Source organism: Lissotriton vulgaris, chromosome 2_2, assembly GCF_964263255.1.
Source record: "Lissotriton vulgaris chromosome 2_2, aLisVul1.2, whole genome shotgun sequence".
NCBI classification, from domain to species: Eukaryota; Metazoa; Chordata; class Amphibia; order Caudata; family Salamandridae; genus Lissotriton; species Lissotriton vulgaris.
Window position 1 is genome coordinate 28,236,930 of NC_141688.1, and position 23,036 is coordinate 28,259,965.

Here is a 23,036-nt window from a genome sequence, read left to right on the forward strand (position 1 = left end):
CAGCACAACGCATATGCCAGACAAGTGCAATAAATCTGCAATTAACTGGAGTGCCTAAAGGATTTCGGATTGTTGGGCATATGAAGCTCACTTAACCCCATATCCAGAAATTTCCCTTTCTACTCGGTGTCCATACAAACAAGTGCCAGATTAGATTATTTCTTAGACATACCCAACATTTTTGCAAGAACAGAGCAAGCCAGGGAGTTCCTGAGACAGAGTACTGATTTTGGGGACACAGGCATGCAGGGCTGAGCAAGAAGCCAAAAGAGCAAAGGAAGTGTGGTGGACGTGAAGCAGGCACCACGTTGAGCTACCTCAAAGAGTTTACATAAAAATAACATTGTGCGAAGTGTGTGTATAATTTAAAAGAAAATTGCCTCAGTGAAGCGTGTGCCATGAGGGAAATGCTCGATTACAGGTAAGCGTGGCGGTTATTAATCGGGCGCCGCCCTATGTTTTAGTTGGAAACAAACCTTTTTTGTTTTCATGTACATCCACAAACACATTGAGTGTTCTTTAAGTGGCGAGCGTGGTTGTTATAGTTAGCTCTACACAAGACTTTTTCGGCTGCGTCAAGGAACGGGTCAACAAAAGAGTAGTGGTGCATGTAACAGGCCAATGCTCCAGGGGAGGAGCAATACACAAAAAGGTGGAACATATAACCACAAGACACCATAGAGCCAAAAGATTTTCGGGACAACACCATTTTAAACCATTTTTCAGTAAGGGCATGGCCAAAGCCCATACAGTGAATACAGCATGTCTCACAGACAGCGCTTGTGCGCTGCTTAGGCTCAACCTATAAAGCTTTGACAAAACATTCAAAAGTCAGTCAAAAAGTGGCTGAAGGCGTAGCTCTCTCCGGATCTGCCCTGACAGGTGTGGAAAGAAAAGAATAAATGTCACCGCACTGGAGTGGCAACCATATATAAGCACAGCACAAGTCTCATCCCGTGTAGCATCATCCAATTGATGCTACCTAATGGCATGCATAGGTACTGCTCACAAAAATATTGTCGGATATATTCTGACACCTGGGAATATTTCTAAGGTAAGGAATCTGCAGCTAGAAGTCTCTAACATAGAGAATCATATTCCAGTAAATGCCACTGTTTTGGTTGAATGATTTTTTAAAATAAATAATATGGAGTCCGAACCTTCTAGCGTTAAGGTGCAATTGTAATAGCCGGGTGATTAACATGTCTGCTTCTGAGTAACAGTACTGCCTTCAGAAGAGAGGTTGTGGATTAGGGAAGGCAGCCGGATGACAGTGGCGACAACATAATTGCTGCAACGCTAGTACTGGTATCTGCAAATGGATATGAGATACTTGGGCAATAGTACACCACGAGGAGAGTTCCTAAATAAACTGTCCTATGACTGATAACTGGTTAACCGTCCATAAATTCAGGTTCTGATTCAGCATGTGCTTCCTTCGAACAACTTGCTGATTTTTGATATCCAACTGCAACCTCGGAAGAGCTTACTTCAGAGATAAACAAAGACATGCATCTATGTAATAGAAACACTGTTTGCAGGTGTTCTATTTACGGCTTACTGTGGCATGACCAGTTGTAGAAAAAGGCAGGTAATTATCTGTTGCAGGTGGCGCTTAGAAGTGCCAAAAGTGCAGTTTGAAATGGTATCTGAAAAGCAAGTTTTCATTACATATTAAATGAGGCTGGCTACACATGCTAGTTTCACTCCTGCCCGAGAGTCTTCACAACAACAGGTATCAATCAAACTACTGTAAAGGTTTTATCTACAGTGTCGCGCCAGTGACCATAGCAAATAAACCACTCTCATAAGAAAAAGTCAGGTGTGAATCTTCCTAATTTCCTATATGTTTCTATGCCTTTTGGTACATGTCCTCTACATATGAAAGGAAATGAAGCATGGTTTTTCCACTTGAGCAAATTGTGGGATCCTAGGCAGATCGCTGTATTTCTCTGTTCTTCAGGTCTCTGCTATGCTAGCATTGGAGGAATTGCATATAGGATATAATTGTTACCCCATACTATTTATTTAAAAACCTTACTGTTTATATCAACCACCCCCAAGCCCAAAAGGACTTGCATGCTATGTCAAACTCACCCCCAACATTTATGCCCAGCCACTTTGAAAAGTCACCAGCCACCACTGGTATTGACCTCCCCGTCTACTATCTTAGACTCTTCTATGCCTTCTGCGCTACCTAAACAATCACCTTTAGTGTCTTTCACAAAAATGTAATCCTCAATCTCTTGATATGCTTTGACAAGACTCTCCTTTGACGAGGACAGTATTACTGAGAAAAGGAAGTGTTAATGACAACCTGGATGAGCAGAATGATCAGGAAGCAAATGTGACTCATGAGCTTAACTTAGAATGTGTGCCTCAAGAAGGAATTGATGAGAAAGAATATGAAGAACGTAATTATGATCACAGGGCCATCTGTGTTTCCCTCATTCTCGGTATCTACTTCACTATAGACATGATAGCAGTTCGGAAATGCTTGAATACTTTCTCTTGGTCCAGAACAGTTTGAATTCTCTGCAAAGCATGATATCAACCTTTGTGCAATTCTTCACTGCTCTTGCTCCACCATAGATGCAGCAGTCTATGTCTGCTGCACCTATACCTCTGCCTCCTCAACTGCCATTGCTTAACCACATGGTACAGCTTACTTGCAAGCACCTATGTTGCAGTAACCTTCTAACCCCTTAAAGAAGACCAATATATGTACTTGATAATAATGAGGATGACACCAATGATGAAGGTGATGAAAGGGAAGAATGCCAAAAGGTTGATGCTGGTGATGGGAAGGACTAGCCATCTTTCTCAAAGAGACCTACGTGGAACACCTACATACACCAGATTATGCCAGCACAGAGCCGAACTCCTAGAACTTGAGCAGATGAGTAGTCTGACATTTCTACATAGATAAAGTGACTTTTTAAAGGGCAAGCACATGTTCAAACGTAAGGTACTAGAGGAAATTTCATATGAATCAGCAGGTCAGTTTATCTATTTGTTACCGAAGCCACGTACTGCAGACAAAAAAAAACTTCACGTTTTTTCAAAGTTAAAAGATATTTGAAATTATGCTTGTAAACAAACGTTGATTTTTGTCAGTCAACCCAACTTTGTGTAGCTTCTGATCAAGCTAACAATGGTGCGGCCTAGCTGAATCGATGCCTGTAAAGACGAACTGCCTTCTGCATCACTGTAGCAAACGCTCAAGTGGGCAAGCTGCTAAGTGGTGGGGTCCCAGCTGATCTGACTTGTTGCATAAATAATAGAGCCACTCTCTTTGCAGTGCAACCTGTGAAAGACATCTGAAGAGTGGCAACTTTGAGGACAATTGCCAAAAGTGAGACATCGGGGAAACCCGTTATCTAGATGGTAATGTTCTGCACAATTTAACTTGAACCTTTTGGTTCTCCTCAGGTATTGAATATGCTACTTACCAGTATGCATCTGTTCTTGGCATGTAGGGCTGCTAACATTCATATCTTTGCATTAGATCGCCACCTAGTGTTGGGTCCGGATGATCGCACATTGTTGTCCTGGAAGAGTCTTCGAAGTATCCTGAGATGGGTGGCTCCTCCCCTGGACTACAGTGCGCATGGGCATCGGCTCCATCCCCAGATTGTTTTTCGCCATTGTGGCAGAGGATGGAGTGGCAAGTGTAAAGGATGTCCATGCTAATGATTGAATACAATAGTATATCTGCAGCTGCGACAGGCACCGGGGAGGAGGGTGGGCGATATGAATGTTAGCAGCCCTACATGCCAAGAACAGATGCATACTGGTAAGTAGCATATTCAGTTCGAGGCATGTGGGCTGCTAAATTCATATCTTTGCATAGAATACATAGCAGTCCCTCCATTAGCGGCGGTTGCCCGTGCCAGCTGCAGAAACCTGAAAAAGTGTCTTGAGAACAGCCTGCCCTACAGCCGCTTGCTGTCTGGAATGTACATCAACACAGTAGTGTTTTGTAAAGGTATGTGGTGTAACCCACGTGGCTGCTCTGCAAATGTCCTCTAGAGGAATGTTTCCAAGGAAAGCCATGGATGCCCCCAACTTGCGTGTGGAGTGTGCCTTTGGGGGTATTGTTAAAGTGCGCTTGGCTTTATGATAACAGATTTGGATGCACTTAACAATCCATCTGGCTATTCCTGCTTTGGAAATTGGGTTGCCTTTGTGTTGTGGTGAGAAGGCAACAAAGAGTTGTTTTGTCTTCCTAAAGTGTTGTGTCCTGTCTATGTAGTACATCAATGCCCTCCGTACGTCTAACGTATGGAGCATCCTTTCCGCCACTGTTTGTGGGTTCTGGAAGAATGCAGGCAAATCGATAGTTTGGTTGAGATGAAAATGTGACACCACCTTTGGAAGGAATTTGGGGTTAGTACGTAGTACCACCCTATTTGGATGAATCTGGATGAAAGGTTCTTGTATCGTGAGTGCTTGCAACTCACTTACGCGTCTTAGTGACGTAATGGCAATTAGGAAAGCAACTTTCCACGTTAGGAATTGCAGTTCGCACGAGTGCATTGGCTCAAACGGTGGTCCCATCAGCCTGGTGAGGACCACATTGAGGTTCCACACGGGAGCTGGCGGTGTTCTTGGGGGAATGACTCGTTTCAGGCCTTCAAGAAACGCTTTAATGGCAGGCACCCTGAAGACTGAGAGATGCTGCCTATTTTGAAGGTAAGCTGCGATGGCGGATAGATTTATCCGAATAGAAGTGTACGCTAGTTTGCACTTATAAAGGTGTAACAGATAGCAAATGATGTTAGGGATAGATGCATCTAGCGGGTTTATGTCATTGTTTGCACAGTAAATGACAAAACGCTTCCATTTTGCGGCATAGCATGCTCTGGTTGACGGCTTCCTCGCCTCCTTGATGATGTTCATGCATTCAGGAGGTAGGTTTAGGTATCCAAACTCTAAGACTTCAGGAGCCAGATCGCTAGGTTGAGCTGTTGCGGATCTGGATGCTGAATTTCTCCATGGTTCTGCGTCAGAAGTCTGGGCGTGAGGCGCAGTCTTTGATGCGGGACCACTGAGAGCTCGAGGAACGTGGTGTACCATGCTTGGCGCGCCCACGTAGGAGCAACTAGGATGAGTGTCATGGAGTGTTGCCGTAGTTTCCTCGCCACCAGTGGTATCAGGGGTGTCGGGGGAAAAGCGTAAGCAAATTTGCCTGACCAGTTCATCCATATCGCATTGCCCTGCGATTGGGGGTGTGGGAACCTGGCGGCGAAGCTTTGGCATTTTGCGTTCTCCCTTGTGGCGAACAGGTCTATGTCTGGACGCCCCCACCGTTGGAAGTACGGCTGGAGTACCGATGGATGTATCTCCCACTCGTGCATTTGATGACTGTATCTGCTGAGCAGATCCGCCATCTGATTGTCCTTCCCCGGGAGGTGTTCTGCCATGAGGAAGATGTTCCTCTGAATGGCCCACTTCCACATGCTCTGAGCCAGGTGAGACAGCTGTGGTGAGTGGGTGCCCCCCTGTTTTTGGATGTAGTACATCGCGGTCATGTTGTCCGTCCGGACTAACACCACTTTGTTGCACAGATGTACAATGAAGGACTTGAGTGCCATGAAGATCGCCATCAGTTCTAGATAGTTGATGTGCATCTTCTGTTGCTGCGTCGTCCATAGTCCCTGCACTGTGTAAGTGAGCAGGTGTGCTCCCCATCCCTGGAGAGATGCGTCCGTTGTCAGGATAACCTGTGGCACTGGCTCCTGGAACAGTCGGCCCTTGCAAAGGTTGTGTGGAGTCCACCAATGCAGAGAGTTGTATGCCCGACTGGTAACCAACACTAGGTCTGTTAATTGTCCCTGAGCCTGTGTCCACTGATTTGCTAAGCACTCCTGGAGCGGGCGCATATGCAACCGTGCGTGAGGGACTATGAAGATGCAGGAGGCCATCATGCCTATCAACTGCATGAACACTCTTGCTGGAAGCGAGTGTCCCGGTCTGAACTTCTGGATTAAGGACTGTATGCCGTCTATCCTGACCTGGTTTGGTTGTGCCGAAGCCGTCAGGGTATTGATTGTCGCACCCAGAAACTGCCGGACGTGTGCCGGCTGAAGGTGTGACTTCGGGTAATTCAACGAGAAACCCAGGTCGTGAAGGAGGTGAATGGTAGTCGACATGTCCGCGGCGCACTGCTGTTCCGATCTGGCTTGAACGAGCCAGTCGTCGAGGTAGGGGTAGACATGGATGTTCTGCCTCCTGAGGTGCGCTGCTACAGTCGCCAGACACTTGGTAAAGACCCTTGGGGCAGTTGTGACTCCGAAGGGTAGGACTTTGAACTGATAATGCGTGCCCTGGATAGTGAACCTGAGGTACTTTCTGTGGGACGGATGTAGCGGAATGTGGAAATAAGCATCCTTGAGATCCAAGGTTGCTAAGAAGTCTCCTTTGTTTAACATAGGAAGAATCTGTTGCAGTGTAAGCATGTGGAAATGCTCTGACAGTATGTACAGATTGAGGGGACGGAGATCCAGAATTGGCCTGAGAGATCCATCCTTCTTTGGAATGAGGAAGTACAGAGAATAAACCCCTGTGCCTTCCTCCCCCACTGGCACGAGCTCGATTGCCCCTTTTTGCAGCATCACCAACACTTCCTGCTGCAATAAGTGCAAGTGCTCTGCGGACATAGGTCTTTGCCTTGGTGGAATGTTGGGTGGAGTGGACTTTAACTCTAGACAATAACCGTACTGGATAAGCTGTCGCACCCACCTGTCTGTGGTGATGTTGGTCCAGACGGGCAGGAACTGCTGTATTCTCCCCCCGACAGGTGTTAAATGGTCGGGGGGCAGTGACAGAGAGTCACTGGTTGCTTGGGGCAGAGGAGCGTGAATTGTTGCCTCCTTTGCCACGTCCTTTGTTGCTGTTTCCCCTGTAGCCCCTCTTGTTTTGTTTGGGGTACGAGGACTGTGCTCCACCTCTAGGGAACTGTGACTGTTGACCCATCTGTCCTCTGGTGACTCCACGGGCACCTGAGCGACGAAAATTATTGCCACGAAACTGCTGAGATTGTAGGGCCCCCATCGATTTAGCAGTTTCAGTGTCCTTTTTAATCTTTTCCAGGGTGGTGTCAACATCTGGACCAAACAGTCTATCCGGATTGACTGGTTGATTAAGTATGGTTGTTTGAATGTCAGGTTTGAACCCCGATATGCGGAGCCAAGCCTGTCTTCTGAGCATGACACTGGTGTTAACGGCCCTAGCGGCTGTGTCCGCGACATCAAGTGCGCACTTTATGGCCGCGTTGGAGATCAGTTGTCCCTCTTGTATAATCATTTTGGTGCCCTCTTGAAACTGCGGAGGCAGGTGTTCTACAATCTGCTCTAGTGTGTCGTAATGTGATCGATCATAACGTGCCAGTAGTGCCTGTGTATTTGCAATACGCCAGAAATTGGCAGCCTGTGCAGCCACTCTTTTGCCTCCTGCCTCTAGCACTTTGGACTCCTTATCCGGGGGAGGAGCTTCACCCGTTGTTTGGGAGTTGGCCCTCTTGCGTGCGTTTGCTACCACCAAGGAGTCAAGCGGCAACTGTCCTCGAATGTATGCAGGGTCTGCAGGCGCTGGTCTGTACTTTTTTTCAATACGTGGGTTGACCACCCTCGCCCTGGTAGGCTCTTTAAAGATGTCCGCAGCGTGCTTGAGGACCCCTTTGAGCATAGGCAGTGTCTTTACATTTCTTTCCGAAACTGAAAATGTGTCGAATAGAAAGTCTTCCTCAACTGGGTCAGCATGCATGTCCACATCATGATTAGCAGCTGCCCTCTCAATGAGTGCATGAAAACCTGCAGAATCCTCCGTAGGGGATGCACGTGTACTGAAGGTCTGTGGGTCTTGCCCCACATCTTGGTTGCCTTGGTCCCCAATGCCATAATAAGAATCTGGCTGTGCATCAGGTTCATTTACTGGGAACGTGTATTGTTCATCTTCACCATAGTCCCCACTGTCAGAGTGGTCTGGAGACGGTGTTGGGCTCCTTCCCAGAGGAGGTAGAATAGGTTCCATGAGGCCTGAGGCGTCCTGTGGAAACTTTTTCTTCTTTAGGGGAATGACGTAGGATTCCACCGGCTGCGAAGTGATCTTCCTTTTATAAAGGGTTAACTTCCCCGTGTCCGCGTCTATAAAACACTCCGAATCCTCTTCAGGGTCGAGCACTTGACCCGAAGATGTCCCTGCCGTAGAAGATTCCGACTTCTTTGGCGTCGATTTCGAGGAAAAGGCCTTTGGCACCACTTTTGGCGGTAGAAGGAAGAGGAGCTTACTTGCCGGCTTGACCGGGACGTCTGCCGCCTTCTGCGTCGATGGCGTTGGCGTCGACGAGGAAAAAACCTTGTCCTTAATTCTTTGTAGTGAAGCAGCCACGAGAGATGCGTCGGTGACCGATGTCTTTGGCACCGACGAGGTGGCCTTGCCTTCGGATGCGACGTTCCGTTGGTCTTTTGGAGGGATGGACGGCGCCGACCCCGAGTCCCTGGAGCGATGCGCAGATGTCCCCGTTGGAGCCGGGGCTGTGTCGGTTGCCTTAGCAGGCTTCGCCGGCGCCGGCGCGCTTGTCTTGTGCGTGCCACCCTTTTTAGAGGATCTCTCCTCCGGCGCCGATTTCGACCCTGCGGAATCGCCGTGTTTCTTCGACTTCTGCGGACCGGAGGTCGACGGAGTCGATGGGGCCGCCGGTTTATTTGTTTTTGCTGTTGCGACCGCCATCTTAGGGACGATTGAGTCCTTAACTTTCGGTTTCGGTTTCGGGTCGGCCATTTTAGGTGCAGTCGAGACCGTTGCTTTCAGTTTCGGTTTCGAAACCCTCGGCGCAGCAAGTATGTCCGTGGCCGGGCCGACAGGCGGGGCCGTGGCTTGCGCTACAGGGTCTTGGGTAAGGCCGACAGGCGATCCCGCGACCCCCTCCTGATGTTCTTCAACTTCGGGGCATAGCTCGTCCCCTGAGCTATCTTCCTCGGCCCCATAAACCATAACGTCGTCCCCTACCTCGTCGACGTATTCAAGGCCCTGACCCACGACTCCGTCGTCGTCATATTCCGGATCGGCCTCGACCTCCGTCTCAGGCGGGGAGATTTGAAGATGATGGCTCTGGTCCTCTTCTTCTTGGTCGCCGAAGATGTTATCTGGATCCGGGGCCGCCTGTTTGGCCACAAGGCGCACTGCGCGCCGAATCGTGAGAGTTTTCTTCGACCTGAACTTCGCACAGGCCCGGCAACTTCCTTCGTCATGGTCTGGCGAAAGGCACTTATTACAGACCGGGTGTACGTCTATATGTGGGTATTTGGACCCACAGAGCGGACAGAGTTTAAACGGACTCCGCTCCATGTTGGGAACTTAGTGTCGAGTCGCGATGAGAAGGCCTCGATGTCCGAAGAGTAGTAAAAAACTCCGGTGATTCCGGCTCCGAGAGACGGAAGAACTCGAGACCGTACGCAAACAATACCGACGTAAAGAACCCAAAGCCTTAAAAAATGATGTTTATTCGGTTCCGACGGAGAGACGTCGAGACCGCATCCGAACCCAATGGCGGAAAAAAACAATCTGGGGATGGAGCCGATGCCCATGCGCACTGTAGTCCAGGGGAGGAGCCACCCATCTCAGGATACTTCGAAGACTCTTCCAGGACAACAATGTGCGATCATCCGGACCCAACACTAGGTGGCGATCTAATGCAAAGATATGAATTTAGCAGCCCACATGCCTCGAACACTTGTAAACAAAAATAATGATAATTCATTCCATGAAATGCTCCTTATTTCAAAGGTTTCTGTTTATTCTTTTCTTTTTTACTTCATATGCATCCTTTAGTTTCCAGGACAATTCAAATTAACATCTCCCATTTACCCAATGCATTTCGGGTCTATGGTGACCCTTCTTCGGGGGTCTCTATTGAAAAAATCAAGAAAAATGCAATCAGCCCTTTAACCTATATACATATATACATAAACATTTACATGTATTTATACCCACAATGTTCTTTAGTGAAAACAAACATCTCAAATCATGGCATGTCCTTTTCTAACGGTCCCTGAATGGCCTCCCTTGCAATGTTCTCACTGCCCACTAAAAATGTCCGTTTTTTTCAATTAGCGCTAAAACATACCAAACACTAAAACCATGCTTTACGCTCCCAGTGCAACTAACTAAATCTAATTTGACAACAAAATAACTCTAAACGGAAAAGAGTTTAGCCTAACAAACATTCTGCTCCTCGTCAGCGCTTTACTTACTGAGAAATGAAATCGTCCCTCGTTTACGTGGTGTCGGCCAATCCGCTACTTCCTTACTGTCAGTGCAAAGCTATTTAAAGCTCCATGCTCTCTGATTGGCTCAATTTGCGATCACGTGATCGCGACCAAGAACTGCTATGCAGTCCTTATATTATACTAGAAACTAAACTGAATAACAAAAACGGGTGTGCTAATGTACAAAAATTATCTCCTTAGAGAAAATATACAATACCAAACAAAAACTAATACATAACTGAAATTAATTAATTCCGTGTCATGTTTGCTGCTTGTTCATCATAATTCAATATACTCAATTTTTATGGTTTTGGAAGGCTGCCTCATGTAAAATTCAAATATGATAACGCATGTTAGTGATAAATAGTGACTAATAGAATAATTTCTAAAACAACATAGTGTCGGCCATTTTAGGTAGGGGAGTTCTCACTGTGAGTGTTATGCAAGGAAATAAAGTTAGCTTTCCACAGTCTATTTACAAAAAACAGGATAGTTCTATCCTGTCATTCAGTCCATTCGGTTGCAAGCTGCCCATTTTCTTTATCCAAAAATATTCAGATCTCAGTCTTGATTTATGTGAGTCTTTCTCGGGGTGATGTTTAATAACTTCCAATATTGTGAAGCGTAGTTGTGCCACATTGTGTCCTGCTTCTAGCCAGTGGGTAGCCAGTGTAGATTTCAAGTTTTTCAGGCGGATGTTACTCTTGTGCTCTGTTATTCTTACTTTTATTTTTCTTTCAGTTTGACCTATATACAATTTTCCACATGGACATTTGATTCCATAAATAACGTTCTTTGTGTCACAAGTTGCTGAGTGTAACAAGGTCTCCTTCTTTCCTGTCATTGGGTGTGAAAACATTTGTCCTGTGATCACATTGTTGCAATGGATGCAGTTTTCGCATCTCTGCATACCCTTGTAGTTGACTTCATTTGGTTTGTCCTTCTTTTTTAGCAGTTCTTTCAAGTTTTTAGATCTGTTATAGGCAAACGTTATCTTATCAGCAAAAAGTGGTTCCAAATCCGGTTCTTTTGCAATTCTTCACTGCTCTTGCTCCACCATAGATGCAGCAGTCTATGTCTGCTGCACCTATACCTCTGCCTCCTCAACTGCCATTGCTTAACCACATGGTACAGCTTACTTGCAAGCACCTGTGTTGCAGTAACCTTCTAACCCCTTAAAGAAGACCAATATATGTACTTGATAATAATGAGGATGACACCAATGATGAAGGTGATGAAAGGGAAGAATGCCAAAAGGTTGATGCTGGTGATGGGAAGGACTAGCCATCTTTCTCAAAGAGACCTACGTGGAACACCTACATACACCAGATTATGCCAGCACAGAGCCGAACTCCTAGAACTTGAGCAGATGAGTAGTCTGACATTTCTACATAGATAAAGTGACTTTTTAAAGGGCAAGCACATGTTCAAACGTAAGGTACTAGAGGAAATTTCATATGAATCAGCAGGTCAGTTTATCTATTTGTTACCGAAGCCACGTACTGCAGACAAAAAAAAACTTCACGTTTTTTCAAAGTTAAAAGATATTTGAAATTATGCTTGTAAACAAACGTTGACTTTTGTCAGTCAACCCAACTTTGTGTAGCTTCTGATCAAGCTAACAATGGTGCGGCCTAGCTGAATCGATGCCTGTAAAGACGAACTGCCTTCTGCATCACTGTAGCAAACGCTCAAGTGGGCATGCTGCTAAGTGGTGGGGTCCCAGCTGATCTGACTTGTTGCATAAATAATAGAGCCACTCTCTTTGCAGTGCAACCTGTGAAAGACATCTGAAGAGTGGCAACTTTGAGGACAACACACTCTCTCACAGAGTACTACTGGCTTGATATACAGTCCTGAGTGTTAGCCAGGGCTACAGACAGTACTTTAAACCCTGTTCTCTTATAGAGAGATCCATTCCAGTCGACCAAGGTTGTTTCAGTGGTACTGCTAAATTATATATATACAATCAACAAGAGAGAAAGGGCTCACAAGGCCACTCTTATATCCCTTGAGAGTCCTAAATAGAAATCAACAAAAGAGTGACTAAAAAAAACAAAAAAGGGGTAGTCAGTTACTAACACCAAAGGGAGAGATTCTTCAAACCATGAGTAGTCATACAGTTTAGCGTTGCATGCACAGTGTGAGAAAGAAAAAGAGCCCTCAGGCACCCACAAGATAGTCGGTTGCCATTTGTCTTCATTGGGTTCTTTTTAGAAAGTAGTGGTTAAGTGAGTTAAAAGAATTGTGGACTACTCCCCAGATTAAAAAAAAATATTTTATTGAGGGGGTAGCTCTAACTTCGTTAAAATGTAAGTGAAAAGTCGGACAGAATGGTGATTGTGTTAGTTAGAATCACCCTGTCCTACACATAAAACAATATAGGTCGACATGTTTCTGCTGTTAGGAGCCAAAAATCGGCTCAGCGTTCATCAGGACCATACACAACTACGTCACGTGGGCGAAGCACACTAAGGCGTCACTGCCACCTGAGGTAGAAGAAAGTAAAAGGATTACGACCTTGTGTGTATCCACAGCACTGGAACTGGCTTGTGGTTCTCCTACTGTTCAAGTTTGAGGTTGAAGATGCCTTCCTTTCAGGATTAAAAATTATCAACCTTTTTGACACTTCAAAACTGCCAAGAAAATTAACCGAAACGTGGCATCTCTGTAGGGTGTATATTTTGTAGTTTTAAGGGTGAAAAATCGTAAGTAATAATGTATTAATGAGAAAGAAAAGGAACTAGGTCAGGGGCAGATACCAGCCAATTATCACTTATGCAAACATCTACTGAATGAAAACTTCATAAATAGTTCGAAGAACAAAGAAGAGACAGGGGTCTGTGGAAAATCTGAGGTTTACTTTTCATGTATAGGGTCCCACCATTTAAGCTGCAGTGCAGCTCCTCCCTCCTTAATGAAGGACCTGATTTAAATGAAGAAAGAAACAGCTCATCAATGGGCAATGATGGATAGAGAGCAGCTCCCTAAGCGTTGGGAATAGTCGCACCAAATACATCAGAACGGAGGCTTTAGAAATGTGGAGAAAAAATCCAATTGGGGGCACAATGGAACACACCAATTCCGATGGGAAAAGTTATTTCATAGTTTTTGTAAGGGCAGCGGCAAGTGAGGAAATGTGCGCACTTTACTAGGAAGGAGAACAAAAGGGTTCAGGTTCAATCAAGCTATAGTTAGGAGCCTAGTGAGATAGGAATATAAAATGTGATCTTTAGATTTATATTTGTGGGGTAGTATAGATTTAAAGGACAACTGGAAAGGCATTATGTGAAATGCTATTTCTCCTGATGGAGTATGGAGCAGAGCATCTTACAACTAAAGGTAGTTAAGCAGAGTATTTACCTGATGACTCCTCAGGGACGGAAGGCAAAAGACACATGCAGCTCAACTAGGGGAAAACGGAGTTGCACTGGCAAACCTTACAAATAATGCAGGTGTGAATGCAGTCAATCTGAGGTTAGGACAGAGCTCCTTCAAGTGTGAGTGAGAAGTCTGCAACTTATCCAGACTGCAGTTTAAGGGGGGCAAATATTTCACAGCTTCTACCAGGTTAGTGGGTAGCAGGCAGCAGAATTGGGAGCAGATTTAAAAGATTATATTTGGCTACCATAACGGAGGGCGGTGCTCAGACACCTGGTTTGACCAAGGTTCGAATTACTCTCATAAAGCAAGATACTCACCTTGACACCATACTTCACTTTCCCTGCATAATGTTTGATGATGAAAGCTGGCTCCATCACTGCTGGAAATTCAATGTAACCGTTTCCCTCGTGCTGTCGTTTAAACTTTTCCAAGAGAGTCTGGTTTGTAGCCTGAGGAAAACTGCATGGAATAAAATAGAAACAGGATAAAGAATTACAGGAAAGCTTAGTGGGATTTAGCCTACCACTGCTCTTTTACCTAGAGCACTAGGGGACAATCAGGTTTAACGATATACAATTCAATAAACACAAAGAAGACAAGGAACATCTAGTATGTCCAATAGTTGGAGGAAAGGGTACAGCATCCATGTAAGCCTTTTAATAACCAATATGGGCATTCTGCTACAGAATGCCCATTAGAGAATAGAGAGACTAACAGAAGTATAATGTATCCCATTTAATCCAATAGCGAGAAGGAAGAGTAAAAGCTCCAGTGAACACAACAGGCTGTTGATCTAGTATGGTAGTTCAGCATTCACAATAAGTTGAGAGATGCATTATATATTAGTTAACTGTAAAAGACGTAAATTAAAAGTATTGCACATGACATATGAGAAGTAGCAGCAGGGTGGTGTAATTCATCCTTGAATGCCAAAAAGGCAGATAAGAGGTAATGCATTAACAATAAACTCAACAAAGAAAGTGTCAATGCCTCCATGGTAAACCAACCTAAATTTGAAATACGTTGTTACTTACTTGTAACATTGACATTGCAGCTATGAGATTTTTACATAGTCACATACCATAAAAACTCTGACCTTTGATCCACTTTTAGCTGAAACGTAATTCTTTTTGAAGGATTAAAAACAAACATTGGGTAAATTCATGTCCTTATGACAGTCTAGATCCTACAAAATTTCTTCTCCATCGCAAGAGCAGAAGTAGTCTATTTAGCTTTGGTGGAATGGGCTCTAATTCCTGCAGGAGACTCTTTCTTGGCTAAGGCGTAACAGATCTAGATGCAAAGAATGATGAACTGAATCCTCTTGTGTACCGCCTTACCTTTTTGGCACCACAGTATCTGCCAAACAGCTGGTCATCCTTGCGCACTACTTAGGTGCGGTCTAATTAGTAATTAAATACCTGCCGAGACTTCAACCAATAAAATGTTCCTCCTCTTTTGTAGGATGAGGTGGAAAGTAAAAAGTAGATGCGTAATGAATTGGGCAAGATAAAAAGGAGTGACCCCGTTGGGGAGGACAGCAGCCCTGGTTCACAACACAAACATGTCTGGAAAGAAGGTAGTGACAGGAAAGTGGCAACCAAGGGCCTGTAATTCACGGACCCTTCTAGCACAAGTGATAGCAAACCAAAGTAAAGTTTTGAAAGGCAACATACAAACGGCACAACTCTGAAGGGGCTCAAATGGAGTCCCCATCAAAAAAGTAAGAACCAAATTTAGGTCCCACTGATGAACCCCAGATGGGGTGGGAAGAAAAAGATTGGGCCTGCCCTTACGAAAATGCATGACAAAATAGGACTTAAACTGTGATGGTTCATCATGCAGACAGAGGAAAGCCAACAAGGCAACTAAATAACCCTTCACAGTAAGGGAAAGCACAATTTGCACCTCTTGAGATAATTTGGCCTGAAGGGGAACCAACACCATTGTCCACACACCCTGCAACAAGGTTGTCCCATCTGCTGCAATAACCCATTTTTGTGGAGGTGCAACACACAGACAAGATAAAGTCAACCACCTTCAGTGGCAGCTGAAAAGAGCTCAGCTCTCCCCGCTCAATTTCCACGCATGAAGATGGAGAACTAGTCCTCCTGACTTGGAGACAAGGTCCAGCCAGAGTAGAAGTCGAAGCAGAAGATATGTTAAGAAGTGCATAGGTCGACATACCACACCCTTCTCCAACAATCTAGGGAAATGAGAATGACTTGGACCCGGTCTTGGCGAATCTTCCTGAGGATTCGAGGAACCAAGAGTATTGGAGCCCAAGCTAAGAATGCAGCTGTAAGTTCCACCTCAATTTAAACACGTCGCCTACGGCTCCTCTCAACAGACACTCAACGGAGGGTGCAGAACTGCTAGCTCAGCATTTCCCATGGAGGCGATTGAGTGCTCCACTGGCTGAAGATGAGTGCTCCACTGGATGAAGATGTCCTAAATTACCTCCAGTAGGAGACGTCAATCATGATTGGCAAAATAACTCCAGCTCATGTAATTGGCTCTGAAATTCAGAGTCCCTCCTAATGGATTAATGGTAAGCCAAATGCCTTAGCGGTGTGCCCAAGACCACAGTCTGAACACTTCCAGACAAAGGAGGGGAGACCCTACTTTTCCTTGCTTGTTTACATATCACATCGCAGTTGTGTTGTCAGTCCAGACCTGGAGGGACCGACTCACGATGGAGGGGAGGAAGGACTTGAGTGTGAGCCAAATAACTTGCAGTTACAGCAGGTTGAAGTGAAGCACCTACTTCACCAGAGGTTACGGACCTTCAGATGAGCTCCCCATCCTATAGTGGATGCATCAACCATTATCGTAGTCTCAGTCGGAGGGGAGTGTAGTCCATCCTGTTACCCCACCAAGCCACTTCCGCTGCAGCATTGGGAGGCGGGGGGGTGGGGAGAGGATCATGAGTACTCCCGAGAGTTACCTCCGCACTAGACCTACTACCTGCAAAGCGAACACCGCAAGGGCCTCATGTGCCAAAGTGCATGTGTGACCAAGAGATTGAAGACCTAGTAATCGCAGGACTTTTAGGACTGGGACTTCGCACCTTGGTGGAAAGATGCACCATCTACTGGATTTCTCTGATTCTCTGTGGAGAAGGAAAGGTCTAGAGAAAGATGGTGTCCAGTCCTAACCCTAAGACTGCTGCAGTTGTTGGAAGGGCCACAGGTGAGATTTCGGCTTGTTGATCCAAAAGCTCCGGTCCAATAACAGAGATGCAGTTGCCTGCAAGTGGAGCAACACCATTTCTGGTGAGCTGGCTTTCAGGAGTCAGATGTCCAAGTTCAGAAAAACAGGAATACTGGAGCATCTGAAATTGGCCCCAACTACCTTCACCTTTGTGAAGATACGAGGTGCTGATGTTAAACCGGAGAGCAAACTTGTGGTATGTAGAAGCCACCACAACTCGCTAGTATTTCCAATGAGATTGCAGGATTGGGATGTGGAAGTATGAATCTTGCAGGTCTAGTGACATTATCCAGTCTCCAAGCTACAACCAACACTAATAGAACTTGAGCTAATGTCAAGGTCTTGGACTTTTCTTTTGTGAGGAAGAAGTTTAGGGTCCTGAGAAACAGAATCAGACATATACCACCATCCTTCTTAAGCACCAGGAAGTAACGTGTATAACAACCCTGACCCTTTTCTTTTTCTGGCACCAACTCCACCGCTCTTTTGAGGAAGAGAGCTCCTGCTAAGAGATGGCTAAATGTTCGGGAGGAGGCAGCGGCGGGATGGGGGGAGGAACCGGACGGAAGAGATGGGTGTAGCCCTTTTCTACAATTTGATGGACCAACTGGTCTAAAGTAATGACCTTCCAGTTAGTGTATGCGTGGGTAACCAAACTAAGCTTGCTTTCCTGGTGGTGCGGGGGAGGAACAGGAGGAGGGTTGTAAAAAGCATCCACGGCCTTTATCTCTACAATGGCCCCTGTATTGTTGTTGAGGGGATTTTGGGGCTGTTGGAACGCTTGTGCGTATTGCCGGGAATGGAATGATTAGCTCCGTTTGACACCACGAAAAGTCGCTGAGTAGGTCTTGTCCCCAAACAAACGAATGTCATCAAAAAGAGCTCTATTAGGTTAGCCTGCACATCTGAAGGAAGATTGGACGTCCTCAGGCAAGCGTGCATCCTAATGTCACGGAGGTAGCCATGGTGCAGCAACACAAACTGGAAAGGAGGAGGTAGAGAAAGATGGAAAAACAGAGACAAAGCAGGAAAGTAGGAATTTAAATGAACCGAAACGAGGGTGATAAAGAATAGGGAGGGTCTGGTGGTAGATAAAAGAGGCCTAAGGTGGAATAAAGACTTTGCACATTAGGCATGCTGCACCCCTCACATTCGACAGCAGCAACCGTGAGTTTCTGAGCACAACGTTGGATATCGGCACTTATTATTTTACAAATTAAATATTGCTAGACAAAGTGGCCGTTTCTCTCCATTGCAGGTAATAGACCAAGGTTGCCTATGCCCAACCAGCAGAGAGGAAATGCGGTTGACAGGGTAAATCTGGCCCAGAGAGGAAATTCCCTTGGGACTCGTAGAACTGTAGTCTCACGATCAAGTTCCAATTATTTGGCACTATATGGCAGAAGATAAAGAAAAAGGAGAGTTTCGGATTTTGGTGAGAGGTAGGGGTGGCAAGGGTGGGCCAAGACATAAGCTACAAAAAAGCAGAAATGAAAGGAAAGAATTCTGATGACTTCTAAGACCTAAGCCAGGAGAGAAGTGGAGAAAGCATGTCTTCTAGCCAGAGGGAAGGATTTATGCTCTGGGATAGTGGTCCTACTGAAATCACTGATGTCAGACACTTGTGAAAAGGGGAGTGTCTACCTTCTTGTGAAACCTTTAATCCAGCCCCCTTGGAGGGAAAAAAACGTTACAGTGTGTGGGCAAAATTGTCCTCTAACCCGCCACGAGGGGACCTCACCCAAACATAAAGCCTACAATAAAAAAATAACTGCTGATTGGGGGTCATGGTGCTACAAAGAAACACATTTAGTCAAAGCAGAGTATACAGACTATTAAGTACTGCTTCTTTATTTAAAAAAATAAAAAACTGAAAAGATATGTATCTCTCCAGCTTATGCTGACAAACACTTTACTGTACATTTTAAGCCTTCAGCTGGCTCCATTAACCTCCTATACCTCTACAGGTAGGCCAGTGGTGAACAAATGACTGGTTTACATTTTCCACAGGTGTCTGTTATTCTGAGACAGTATCGCAGTACTCTTTGTACAGCTTTCTCTGCTCTCATGGATACGTGTTTTAAAAAGTAGGGACGCTATATAGTTTGATTAATACGGAGATCTGAAATAATTTCAGCAAAAAAGGTCTGCAGGTACTGAATACAATGTTTCTCCCAGGGACTAATGGATAGGATTGTTCAATAGAGCTCTAATCACACCAACTGTGCTTACAGATATAACAGCTACTAGAAAAGTTGCTTTCCATGAAAGGTGCTGAAGTGTAGCTTTATGGACGGGATCTAAAGTAGGACTCATTATGTTATGCTTCAAAGGAGAACATGTTTTATGAAAATTAAAGGAAATCCCTTTAAGATCTTCAGATTAAATGTGAGAGTGAAGAACGTAATCCACGTTAGGCTTTTTCTAAAAGCTGTAACGCTGTTAGATGCACTTTTATGGAAGTAAATTGCAAACAAGACTTGGCCAAGTTTCTTTTTAGCGCTTAACTGGATCAATGCTATTTCCTATCATATGCAGAACCTACTCTACTTAAATAAGGTAAATTGATAGAAGGCCTTCCTTCAGTATCAATCAATCAATTAAGGAATTCGTGGAGCGCACTACATACCCGTGAGGGTCTCAAGGCGCTGGGGAAGGGGGAAGGGTGGTGGGGCGTACGGACACCGCTACTGATCGAAGAGCCAGGTCTTGAGAAGTCTTCTGAAGGTGAGCAGGTCTTGGGTTTGTCGGAGGTTGGCGGGGAGGGTGTTCCAGGTCTTGGCGGCGAGGTGGGAGAAGGATCTGCCGCCGGTGGTCGTTTTCCGGATGCGTGTTACCGCGGCGAGGGTGTGGCTGGCTGAGTGGAGGCTGCGGGTGGGGGTGTAGAAGCTGAGTCGTTCGATGAGGTATGCTAGTCCGGCGTTGTGTAGGGCTTTGTGTGCCTGGATGAGGAGTTTGAAGGTTATCCTCTTGTTGATGGGGAGTCAGTGTAGGTCTCTCAGGTGGGGGGTGATGTGGCTGTGTTGGGGGATGTTAAGGACCAGTCGTGCCGAGGCGTTCTGGATGCATTGCAGCCGTCTCCGGAGCTTGGTTGTTATTCCTGCATAGAGGGCGTTTCCGTAGTCCAGCCTGCTGGTGACTAGGGCCTGGGTGATGGTTTTTCACGTCTGCAGGGGATCCACTTGAAGATCCTGCAGAGCATTCAGAGGGTGTTGTAGCAGGATGCGGAAATGGCGTTGACCTGCTTGGTCATGGAGAGGTTGGAGTTGAGGATGACTCCCAGGTTGCATGCGTGGTTGGTGGGTGCTGGGGCTATTCCCAGCGAGGTGGCCACCAGGAGTCGTCCCAGGCTGAGGGGGTGGATCCGAGGATGAGGACCTCCGTCTTGTCAGAGTTCAGCTTCAGCCTGCTGTCCTTCATCCATTCGGCGATGGCCTTCATTCCCCTGTAGAGGTTGGCTTTGGCGGTGAGAGGGTTTTCGGTGAGTGAGATGATCAGTTGGGTGTCGTCGGCGTAATGTAATGTAATGTCGTCGGCGTAGGAGATGATGTTGAGGCTGTGCTGGCGGGCGATGGGGAGCCATGTAGATATTGAACGGGTACACTTTAAATCACTCTGCATGGTCTACAGAGCTGTGGACAACTCGGGTCCTGTCCCACTGCAAGAGAAGTTTACCTGGTATACTCCCAAAAGGCAGCTCCGCTCCTCTAGCACAAATCTGCTGACGACCACCAGATTCAGGCGCTCTAGGATGGGAGTGGAGGGCATTTAGTGTGGCAGCCACCCACATATGGAATGAGCTGCCCCAGAAGAGCAGAAAAGCCAATTCTTTGGCCGAGTTTAGAAGGAGCCTGAAAACCTGGCTCTTTCCCAGGATTGACCCTTAAGCCTGCCCCCACTGTTGACCCTGTCTATATCTAGGTTGATCTTTTTAAGTCTGAGCCCCAGGATACCCGTAGGGTGGCAGTTGCGCTATATAAAAACCTAATTCAATTCAACAGCGTTGGGCTGAGAGAGTATCCTCTTGCAGTACAATGCAGATGATCTCTGTGGTCTTGGAGGGGAAGGGTGGGAGGCGGACGCTCTGTGTTCTGCCGGATAGGAAGGATGTGGTCCAGGCCAGGGCCTCCTCTTGTATTCCGGCGTCGTGGAGGCGCGCTGTTAGGGCGCGGTGGCAGACCGTGTCGAAAGCAGCTGAGAGGTCCAGGAGGATGAGGGCGGCTGTTTCTCTTTTGTTCATTGGGGTCCTGATGTCGTCGGTGGCGGCGATGCGGGCGGTTTCCCTGCTGTGGTTGCTGCGGAAGCCTGACTGGGATGGGTCCAGGATGGGGTTGTCTTCGAGGTATCGGGTCAGTTGTCTGTTGACAATTTTCTCTATGACTTTCGCCGGGAATGGGAGCAGGGCGATGGGCCGGAGGTTCTTGAGGTCCTTGGGGTCCGCCTTGGGTTTCTTCAGTAAGACGTTGATCTCGGCGTGCCACCAGCTTTCCGGGAAGGTTGCTGTCTCAAAGGAGATGTTGATCATTTTCCGGAGATGGGGGGCGATGGCTGTGCTGGATTTGTTGAAGATGTGATGTGGGCATGGGTCAGATGGGGATCCGGAGTGGATGGAGTTCATGGTCTTGATGGTGTCTTCGTCGCTGACGTTGGACCAGGCGGTCAGGCGGCTGGTGCGCATGGTGGTCGCAGGGTTGGTGGGCTCAGTGGTGGATGTGGGGGTCGTGGGGGTGAAGCTGTTGTGGATGTCGGCGATCTTGAGGTGGAAGAAGTTGGCCAGTGAGTCGCACAGGTCTTGAGGTGGGTGGAGGGGGGGAGGAGGGGTGGGGCGTGTTGTTAGTGTTGGAGCTGGGGTTGGAGAGTTCTTTCACAATATTGAAGAGCTCTTTGCTGTTGTGTGTGTTGTCTAGGCGGTCCTGATGAGCTGGTGGTGTCTGCGTGAGGCGTTCTTGTGGGCCGTGTAGCTGTTTGGTGTTTGTTCACAGAGCCAGTTCTTTTCCAGTTTTCGGCAGGTGCGCTTGGAGGCTTGGAGGTCTTTGGTGAACCATGTAGGTTTCTTGCTGGAGTGGTTGGTGGCGGGGGTCCTGAGTGGAACGAGGGTGTCGGCGCAGTTGTTTATCCATTGTTTGAGGTTGAGGGCGGCAGTGTTGGGGACGATGGGGTCAGGGGGTGGTCTCAGGGCGAAGTGGTGATCAGTTAATCTTCGGTGATCTTGCCCCAGCAGCGGCGTGGCATCTGTTGAGTGCGGTGGTGGGTTTCCTGAAGGTGAAGTGGACGCTTCTATGGTCAAGCCAGTGGCGTTCAGTGGTGTGGTTGAAGGTGACGTGGGGACTTGCGGAGAAGATGGGGTCAAGTGTGTGTCCCGCGGCGTGGGTAGGTGATGTTACGAGCTGTCTGAGTCCGAGGTTGGCGAGGTTGTCGATTAGGGCAGTGGTTTTGGCATTGTTGTTGTTCTTGAGGTCGAAGTTCAGGTCCCCAAGAAGGATGTAGTCGGTAGCGGCGAGGGCGTGGGTGCTGATGAGGTCAGCGATGGAGAAGCTGAACTGTGGTCGGGATCCGGGTGGTCTGTAGACGAGGGTTCCTCTGAGGGTGGTGTTGGGGTCGGTGAGTATCTTGAAGTGCAGGTGCTCGCTGTGTTGAGGGTGTTATCGGTGTTGGTCGAGACGCTGATGGAGTTCTTGTGGACGATGGCGAATCCCCCTCCCACTCCGTTGGTGCAGTCTCTGCGGGAGATCTTGTAGAGTCGTTCAGCCAGGTCTCCGTCAGGAAGGCGACGGCGGTTGAGTCAAGGAGGTCCCAGAGTTCGATGGCGTGTTTGCGAGCAGAGCGGGTGTTGAGGAGGATGCATTGGAGGTGGTTGGGGTCTTTGCTGGACGGTTTGGCGGGCTGGATGCTGGTGAGGCTGCAGTTCCGGCAGGAGAAGGGTCCATGGGCGCGCTTCGGGGTGGCCCGGTAGCTGGCGTGTTCTCGTCCGGGGTGGAGTGTGTGGAGGATGTTGGCGTCGTAGTGCGGTCGTGTGCGGAGACTGGTGCCTATATAAGTCTGCACATAATTTTTGGAGCAGAATGGTGTCTGTGTACAGCCGCAAGACAGCCTCTTCCGGAGAGCAGAGGTACTGCTGAAAGGTTTCCGGATCCAGTCTGATGACTGCTAATTATTCAAAAGGTGAGA

General features: G+C 47.0%; 1 protein-coding gene across 5 annotated transcripts in view; it reads right to left on the minus strand.

Moving 5' to 3' along the window:
• Positions 1–23,036, minus strand: part of MYO9A (myosin IXA) — a 1,208,318-nt gene that overhangs the window by 551,813 nt on the left and 633,469 nt on the right. For all 5 annotated transcript variants that reach the window (XM_086959231.1, XM_086959230.1, XM_086959229.1 and 2 more), the window contains one exon: positions 13,973–14,114. In XM_086959231.1, the coding sequence (XP_086815357.1) occupies positions 13,973–14,114 (142 nt within the window). The remainder of the gene's footprint in view (positions 1–13,972; positions 14,115–23,036) is intronic.